Below are 10043 nucleotides of genomic sequence, written 5' to 3'. Positions count from 1 at the left end.
GAGGTTGCGGTGGCCGGGAGCGGCCATTGCACTCCAGTCTGGGCAACAGAGTGAGACTCCAACTCAAAAAAAAAAGAAAGATAAAATGAACCGAGAATAAGGCTCCGAGAAAGCTTTGATAAAATTTAAGAATGGAAACATAAGATCTAGTAGAATAGCTGGGTGCAGTGGCTCACATCTGTAATCCCAGTGCTTTGAGAGGCCAAGATGGAGGTACTGCTTGAGTCCAGGAATTCAAGACCAGCCAGCCTAGGCAACATAGCAAGATCCTGTCTTTATAAAAAAATAAGGCCAGGCTCTGTAGTTCAGCCTGTAATCCCAGTGCTTTGGAAGGCTGAGGTGAGTGGACTGCCTGAGCCTGCAGGTTCAAGACCCACCCGGGCAACTTGGTGAGACCTCATCTCTACAATAAATAAAAAATTAGCTGGGCATGGTAGCACATGCCGGCAGTCCGGCTACTTGGAATGCTGAGGCGGAAGGATCGCGGAGTCCAGCAGGTCAAGGCTGCAGTGGCTGGGAGCGTGCCACTGCACTCCAGTCTGGGCGATGGAGTGAGACTCCAACTCAAAAAAAAAAATAAATAAACAACAACAACAAAAAAATTAGCCAGGCATGGTGGCGTGGGCCTGTAGTCTCAGCTACTCAGGAGGCTGAGGTGAGAGGATTGCCTTAGCCCAGGAGGTCAAGGGCGCAGTGAGCCGTGATTGTGCCACTGCACTCCAGCCTGGGTGACAGTAAAATCCTGAGTCAAAAAGAAAACAAACAAAAAAAGATTTAGGGGGAACATGTAAATAAACTAGGACAATAAAAACAGAAATTAAGAAATATTTGCTGAATGAACAAAAGGAGTTACTTTTATTGTTTTTATTTTTTTTATTTTTGAGTTGGAGTCTCACTTTGTCACCCAGGCTGGAGTGCAGTGGCATGCTCATGGCCACAGCAGCCTTGACCTGCTGGACTCAAGTGATCCTCCCGCCTCAGGCTTCCAAGTAGCTGAGAGGCAAGTGATACCATGCCAGGCTAATTTTTTTAATGTAGAGACGAGGTCTCGTCAAGTTGCCTAGGCTGGTCTTGAACCCATGGGCTCAGGCAATCCTCTCACCTCGGCCTCCCAAAAAGCTAGGATTATTGGCGTGAGCCACTGCACCCGGTCTAAGAGTTACTTTTATACAGTTGTTCTATCACTTTTCCCCCCTAACTGTACATTTCCAAATGTTCTGTGATACATGATATATGAATATATATGAGGTAGGGAGCAGGGATAGCATGCAAAGCAGGGTAGGAGAAATGAGGATAGAGAAGATCCCCCTGAACAAAATTAGGTAATGGTTTATGTAGATATGATATGGTAGAAATGTAGATGACTCGAAAGCTCTTGTCTTTCTAATTTGTTCTGTCTCTAAGGAAAAGCAATAAATCTAGAAGTCAGGGAAAAAGGGTGGCTAGGATGTAAAACCAAGAAGACAGCTGGATACAATGGCTCACGCCTGTAATCCCAGCACTTTGGGAGACTGAAGCAGGAAGATTGCTTGACCCCAGCAGTTTCAGATCATCTGGGCAACATAGTGAGACCCCATCTCTATGAAAAATTAAAAAGTTAGCTGGGTACGGTGACATGTGCCTGTTGTTTCAACTGCTTGGGAGGGTGAGGCAGGAGAATCAAGGCTGCAGTGAGCCATGATCACATCACTGCACTCTAGCCTGGGTGACAGAGTGAGACCCTGTTCAAGTGATAAAGCGACTTAACTTTCCTAAGACTATAGTACATACAAGTTTGTTGGGAAGGTCAGTAACATGAACTTAGAGCACTTGTTCAAGCTTGGCATATAGAAATCACTCAACAAATGTTATTAATATTGGCTACATATAACAAACTAAAATGATTACAGGGCTCTGACATAAACTAGTTATGTGACCTTGATAAGTCACTTGCTGCTTCTAGGTCTTATTTCCTATTAAAATATCTCAGTAATGTTTCTCATTTGTCAGTTGATATACTTATGACATGACCGATCTTATTTTCTTCTCAGAGCTACAACTTGCTGTACTCTCAGGATATTTAAGTAACTACTAATCCCTTGCCCTGATTTTCATAATCTTTTCAGCCAGAAGCATACTCTTTCTGTGATCAAATTCTTCTTAAGTGCAGTTCTGAAATTATTTTTTTCTTAGCTACTGAAAATATTTATTTTGAAATCCTCTTTATATTAAAAGCCAATTTTGAAACACATGTTTTTATTTTATCTGTTGGTTAAAACATCCCTTTAGACTACATTAAACAGCTCAGCAAAGTTTATGTGATGTAGTGAAAAAACATGGGTTTTATGGTCAGGCCTAGGTTCAAATATTAGTTCTGCCTCTTCTGATATATCAGAATATTACTGGAATATTGGTTTTATTATTACTGGCAAGTTATGTAATTTCCCCGTGCCTCTGTTTTCTCATCATAAATGGGGATTATGATAATTTCCTTGAATGACAGTAACCAGAAGAAATGAAATTATATAATAAGATTCCAGTACAGTGTCCAGCATACAGTTAGCAGTGAATATTGTATGTCCTATTGCTACTGCAGAATCAACATATCAAAATAATATTCAGCTGGGCGTTGTGGTTCACACCTGTAATCCCAGGACTTTGGAAGGCTGAGATGGGAGAATTGCTTAAGCCTAGGAGTCCGAGACCAGCCTGGACAACATAGCAAAATCTCGTCTCTGTAAAAAATTTTAAAAATTAGCTGGGCATGGTGGCATGTGCCCAGAGCCCCAGCTATGAAAAGGGAGTAGGGGCTGAGGTAGAAGGGTCACCTGAGCCCAGGAGGCTGAGACTGTGCTGAGCTGTCATCATGTCACTGCACTCCAGCCTGGGTGACAGAGTGAGATCCTGACTCAAAAACAAAAACAATATTCATCACTTTGCATAAAACAAAGCCCTTTATTCTGGATGTATTTAATTATCTCAATCTTTCTATTATACATTTTAGTTTAAATTTTTGCCCCTACACAGTCCAATTCTTTCCCTTATTCCTGCTACTACACCCAAACATGTTACCTCTAATAGTTCCATCCTTCCATCCAACCTATTCAATATCAAATTCACCCCAGAATATAATTACCTGAAACTTTTCAAAAATTCCCTAAAGAATAAAGTTCAAACTTACCGCTAGGGCATTTAAGATTCTCTATTTTTTTTTAAATCAAAACTTCATGCTTCTTTATCTATAGATTCCACTGCTGCTATCAAACTTGTCTATTTGAACATATCACATACACTTTTTCCCACCTCTTCCATCTTTGTTCAGATGTGCCCTGAGCTTGGACTGCAGTCTTTATTCCTCTCAACTTACCTATTATGTACACTCCCTTCAAGGCTCAATTCATATTCTATCCCCTTAGAGAAGGTAACAGTTGAGTTCCACAGTTATCTCCCTTTTCAGTTTCTGAAGCATGCATTTTGAAGTACACGTCTGGCATTTGGCTATTTTACAATGTGTGTTGTATACAGGTTCTGCTTCTTTAATTCAATCATAAGTATTATAATGGCAAGGAACATATTTCATTAGCCAGTACTCAAAATTAGTGTAATATGTGTTGTTTCCTGATAAATACACTGTCGGAAATGCAGTAGAAAAAGATATAAATAATGACATAATAACAGTTTAGAGAGGACTCTACCTGATAGGAGACGAACCAGATGTTTCTGTATCAGGACCTGAGGACAGGTAATTCTCTGTGCAACTGCAAACTGCATTAATGCTTTCAGACCATTGTGCTAGATTGTAAGAGAGGGCAAGATAAAAAGGTAAGGAAAGATGACAGACCTAAGTCATTGGTAAATTAACTGTAGAATCTCTAAAAAATAAAAAGCATACCATGAATTACCTGTACCTTGCTGGAATATACATACCTGCCTATTTTGAAGTGCTCCAAACAGAGGTTTTCCTTCATCCCCCAATAGGTTTTCTCAAAGAATAAGAAAAACATTTTAAAAATCCTGAATATTGCTATAGTTGCATACTGTACTTTCTGTTTATCAGAGGTTCTTTAATTATATTTTTGACCAGATAACTTGCCCCTTTCCCCTTCAAAACCTCGTTTTATGTCTACACCAAAATGTTCCCATTTTTCAGTGAAATACTACAGAAGCAAATGTAGATCATTTACAAATTACTAGTATAAAAAATAAAATCCCCAAGGTAATCTACAAATAATATTTTGGGAAAAATAAAGCAGCTTGGTTTGTTTTTCCTTATTTTAGCATCTCTTTTATGCAAAAAATAATGAAAACAAATACTTTTTATATACAATCATAACTGATTTTGCTTAAAACTAATATGTAAGGCAGATACAAGTAACTTTTTTTTTTTGAGTTGGGGTCTCACTCTGTCACCCAGGCTGGAGTACAGTGGCACGATCATGGCTCACTGCAGCCTTGACTTCCTGGGCTCAGGTGATCCTTGCGACTCAGCCTCCTGAGTAGCTAGGACTACACAGATGTGCATTGCTATACCCAGCTAATATTTTAATTTTTTGTGGAGATAAAAGTTTTGCTAGCCCAGTCTAGTCTCAAACTCCTGGGTCCAAGCAATATTCCCGCCTTGGCCTCCCAAAGTGCTGGGATTACAGGTGTGAGCCACTGAACCCAGCCTAATGACTATTGCTCTTTTAGGTAGAAGTTTAAAAGAATTAGAAGAGACAGTAAAAACAGAAAACAAAAATACCAAAACCATGAATTCAGAAATACACTGTGCTTTGTTGTTCAGGATATTTATTACTCTTATTTTCATGGATCCTTTTCAGCAGATATATCTATGAATATATGAATATGGAAGGCTTGTTTTATTTCTTTTTTTTCTTTTCTATCTTTGAATGAAGCGTAATGAAGTAATCAGGACTCTTTATTTTGATTCTTATGCCAACACACCCTCCTGTACACGCCTCTCGATCCCCTTAGAGAGTGAGATAAGTTAGCAGCCTATATACTAAGAAGGAAAAAGAGCATTATGTGTGCTCACTGGAAAAAGCACCATAGTGAACATAATATATTAATCAAATAGAATCCAACTACTAGATTACGGAACCACTATGAATATATTCAGTGCCATCTACAAGGAATTTTCCATCTCCTTTATAACAAACTGTCACCTTTTTTTAGGTTAAAGGTCTAAATATAAATTTCTGATTCCTAACACTTATATTCCCAAATACAGTAAAGTGTGAAATGACTTCATTGAAAATCTGAAGAGACTTACCAGATCATGACTCCAATAGAATGCTTTACATTTCTTACCAATTTGTTCTTACCAGCTATATATAAACTTCACATTTTTGCTATTTCTCATTTGATTTAATCAGAGTAAATATTACCCTATACCTATAATTTAAGTCTAACAGGCTTGGAAGTGACTCCTAAAGTCTATTCACAAATTGATGATGGTATGTAGGAAGACTCAGGGAAAGAAGTGGCTTCATGCTTCTTAATTCAAATGATGAAATAAAGTCTTGACAGCAAAAAAAAAAAAAAAAAAAAACATACATACATATATGTATTTTTGAGTTGGTGTCTCACTCTGTAGCCCAGGCTGGAGTGCCGTGGCACATGCAAGGCCACTCCAGCATCGACCTGCTTGGCTCCAGCGATCCTTCCGCCTCAGTCTTCCAAGTAGCTGGAACTACTGGCGCGTACTACCATGCCCAGCTAATTTTTTATTTATTGTAAAGACGAGGTCTTGTCAAGTTGCCCAGGCTGATCTCAAACCCGCGGGCTCAGGCAATCCACTCACCTCAGCCTCCCAAAGGGCTGGGATTACAGGCTAAGTCACTGAGCTCGGCCCTACAAAAACATATTTAAATGAAGAAAATATAGTAGACTCCATTAAAAATAATTACCAAAAATATATCATGGAAAGGGGACTCAAAATTGGCTTGAACAAAGATGACATGAAAGTTCTTTATCTTAATATTTTCCACAGAGTATGTATCTTGAGACTGTAATGAGCAAATGTGCTCATTTAAAAAAATCCAAGTGATTCTTTGCTACTACATTTTTCTACAGAAAGCATTCAATATGGCAGAGAATTTGACAGCAGGCATCCCTTCAGATCTGGTTAGTTTCTGCCTGCTAATCTCTCTTAACTACCTCAGTCTTCCTTTCTCCTTTTTTTGGTAATTTTTTAGGTGACTTTAGTTTCCCTTGCTTTTTTTCTCAAAGTATAAAAGAAACAAAAATTACTGAACATTTCTGGGATGTTTCTTCGTTATTTGCCTTTTTCTTTAATCTTCTAGTACCAAGTTTGTTTTTTTTTTTTTTGAGTTGGAATCTCACTCTGTCGCCCAGACTGAAGTGGAGTGGCCGCTCCCGGCCACCACAGCCTCGACCTGCTGGGCTCCAGCGATCCTTCCGCCTCAGCCTTCTGAGTAGCTGGAATTACAGGCATGCGCTACCACGCCCGGCTGATTTTTTGATTTATTGTACAGATGAGGTCTCACTGCCCAGGCGGGTCTCGAACCCGCGGGCTCAGGCAATCCACTCACCTCAGCCTCCCAAAGGCGCGGGATTACAGGCTGAGCCACCGAGCCCGGCTAGTACCGCTTTTTGACTATAGCTTACATTTGGCTATAACTTAATTCATGCTACCTTTTAAAAATATTTTAAATTTGTGTTGCATATGGCCTTGATCGTAGTTAAAAAGAGATTTAAAAAAAATTCTCAGACCAAATAGCTTCAGGCAACAATAATACACTGAAATACTAACAGTCTTTAAACAAGTCATTATTATGGACCATCACGAAAAAAAAGAAATACTTTTTAAATTAACAGTCATTGTTCATTCTGTTTCACTGAACCCTCCAAGTCAGTTTTCTCATAGGCTTTACCAATTGCCTGGATAGTGAAAGCACATGTGCTCCAGGTCATCATGGGGATTCGAGGATCGGTTTCATGAGGAGGCACTTTCAGTCCAATTCTATAAATTGTGGTGGCAAAGAGAATGACCATTTCCTTGATGCTATTAGAATATTTAATTCTGAAAATAGAACAAGAAAAATTTACACAATAGTTTAGTGAAAGGAGCTACTTACTGAGCAGTGCAATTAGATACTAAAGCAACAAAACAATAATTCCTTTTGACATAAGTAAACCGCTCTTTGTGAAATTAGAGATTAGAGCCTCTAAGGATTTATTTAATAAGAAAAAATGGAAAAAGTAGAAGTGTATTTCCTAAATGGAGAAAAACAGCTCTCTCAAAATGGTGTAAGACCCATATTACTACATTTTCTATAAAAGATGCAATAAATGATCATAGCTAGAAGAACTCAGGGCCAAATTAAAGGACAGACTAAACAACACCACACATAAAAAAAAATTCACAAGAAATACATCTGACCTAACAAGTTTTGGTGTTTGCAAAAGGGACCAAGAAGCACTTTTGTGTTGATAGATGTGTGTGTATACGTTTGAATTGTGTGTATGTGTGATAATACCATGTCCTTGGAGCAATAACTTTTGGTTTTTTGAACTTCTACCTTGCAACAAGTATTTTCAGTAGCAACAGGATAGATAACATAAACAAGGATCACATCTAGCAAAAGGTACCCTGGCTGGGTGCAGTGGCTCATGCCTATAATCCCAGCACCTTGCAGAAGGATTGCTTGAGCCCAGGAGTGGTTTGAGACCAGCCTGGGAAACATTATGAGACCTCGTCTCTACAAAAATAAAAAGTCAGCCAGATGCGGTGTTGTGCGCCTGTAGTCTCAGCTGCTCAGGAGGCTGAGGCAGAAGGATTGCCTGAGTCCTGGAGGTTGAGGCCGTGGTGAGTCATGATCATGCTACTGCATTCCAGCCTGGGCAACAGAGTGAGACTCTGATAAAAAAAAAAAAAAAAAAAAAGAAGTATCCTAGATGTCTTCAAATAAATGTCTCTCTCTAATAACCTAATGAAGTAGATTAGAAGACCACTGCCTCAATTTTATATACAGAAAAAATGAACTGGTGGTATGGGGTGGAGTGACCTGAGAATTTTCAGAAAGTCACAGAGCAAGACAGATGTGATTTTAAACAAAGTCTTTTAAATTGTGTCCTCTTGTAGTTGGACCATATAAGAATCAGCATTTCCGTTGATTAAAAATGGTTACTCAGAGGCATGGTTCACTTTATTATCTCAAACTACTTAATTTTACTAATACAAATTTAAAAAACGACAAGAGAAAGAAATAATTTAACAAAGGAGGAAGGAAGAAAAGATGAAAGGAAGGGCTGTTTTCCCACCCTTATTTTTAACCATTTACAAACTTCTCTTTAATACTTAAATACTTACGAAGACTGAACTCCAAAACTCAGAATAGAATGGAACTCAAAAGTAGAATCTCCCCTTCCTTGATTAAATAAGACAGGAATTGCTGGGTTTTCTCCTTATAAATTAAAAGAAAAATCATGGATAGGTTTCATCTGACATATACTTTTCCAGCTTTTAAAAATTATGTATAATCATTTTAGAAAATATAAAATATGCTAATAACCAATGGACAATCAACTGAGATTTCTCCATCCAGATAATCAGATAACATTTGAGTGATACTCTTCTGTTCTCTAATATGAATGTTACACATCTACATTTTTTTAAAGGACATCATCAAATAGTACTGTTCTGCATCTTATTTTTTCACTTCATTATCTAATTACAATGGATTATGAATGTCCTTTCACATCAGCAACTCTATATTTTCTTTTTTTGCTGTTGTTGTTTTTAATTTTCCTTTCCTTCTCTAGCTGTATACATATACTGGTTTTAAAATAAAATTACATGTTAGAAGGAAGGGTCCATTTGTAAGGTGTAGTATTAACATTTTTCTTATAACAAAATAGGAAAATATCACCAGTGCTTTAAAAACAGCAAGAGAGAAAAAACTCAAGATCTTTCTAAAAAAAAAAAAAAATCTTCTAATTATTCCTTCTAAGAAAACCAACTGGAATACAGAATGGCTCTGTCCCATAACAATCTAAAACACAACCTCCCTTAATGTACATATAGAAAATAAATGTCTTAATCAATTTGGAAGAAATGCAAAATTCTAGATGCAGGAAAGCATTTTCCCAAATTATCCTTTTTTCAAACTGGATTCAGTTCCAGGATGCTGCTTATATCAGTGATCCCTTCTAGGATCAGGCCGAAGGCTTGCATTCTTCTGAAAGGGTGTGAGTCACCTGATGCAAAGCAAGGAATTAATAAATGAGGGACCATAACTGCCCCTCAAAGAATTGAATAATTCTTTAAAGTTTGAATATTTGGAGAACACAGACCAAAGTTGCACCCCGATTTTCTATTTCTAAAAGTTATACTTGAAGCTAAAAATTTCTGTTTTGCAGGTTTCCATAAATCAGAAGATACTACAAAATTTAAATCATTGTATTTTCTCAAAAGAAAGAGAAAAAAATTCATGGGAGTATTTTTCTTTTTTGGTGTCTTAAATGCCAATGATCACAAAAACTTCTGGCTTCTCTGCATTAGAGCCTTGAAGTGCTGAATATTATTGCTTTGTCTTTTGTTCTCTAAGGGTGCTTGGACAATAAAAATTCTTATCCTCACCCAGTTGACTGCAATTTGAAATTTCTTTGATCAACATTAAGCACTTTCACTTTCCAGTGCATGAAGAATTCATTATCTCTGAACTTATAAAGGCCAGATTTTTTTCATCATCTCTGAAAATGTCATGCTCATACTGCCCTACAAATGTTTTCTCTTTTCTTTACCTGAATGCTTTCCTTATCCCTACCACACACCTAGAATTGGTCCAAAGTCAAATAAAATCAAATCCTGTTTTCTCCATGACACTTTCCCCAACTACTTCAGCTTCTACTGACCAATTCCTTCTTAATAATCCTATAAGTCCTATTGTTTTGTATTATAAAATCTAGTTTTTTTTTTTTTTGAGTTGGAGTCTCACTCTGTCGCCCAGACTGGAGTGCAGTGGCCGCTCCCGGCCACCGCAGCCTCAACCTGCTAGGCTCCGGCGATCCTTCCACCTCAGCCTTCCAAGTAGCCGGAA

The 10043-nt window shown here is 37.9% G+C and overlaps 1 protein-coding gene across 1 annotated transcript in view; it reads right to left on the bottom strand.

Annotated features, from left to right (window-relative positions):
• UBR1 (ubiquitin protein ligase E3 component n-recognin 1) overlaps positions 1 to 10043 on the bottom strand; it is a 144870-nt gene that overhangs the window by 24924 nt on the left and 109903 nt on the right. Inside the window, exons 34-37 of the mRNA XM_008069944.1 lie at positions 8315 to 8408; positions 6876 to 7024; positions 3907 to 3962; positions 3675 to 3771 (exon numbers count right to left, since the gene is read on the bottom strand). Of these exons, the coding sequence (XP_008068135.1) occupies positions 3675 to 3771; positions 3907 to 3962; positions 6876 to 7024; positions 8315 to 8408 (396 nt within the window). The remainder of the gene's footprint in view (positions 1 to 3674; positions 3772 to 3906; positions 3963 to 6875; positions 7025 to 8314; positions 8409 to 10043) is intronic.

This window comes from Carlito syrichta, unplaced genomic scaffold (genome assembly GCF_000164805.1).
Source record: "Carlito syrichta isolate Samal-C Ts95f unplaced genomic scaffold, Tarsius_syrichta-2.0.1 Scaffold312570, whole genome shotgun sequence".
Taxonomy (NCBI): Eukaryota; Metazoa; Chordata; class Mammalia; order Primates; family Tarsiidae; genus Carlito; species Carlito syrichta.
This window is presented reverse-complemented; position numbering and strand designations above follow the sequence as displayed.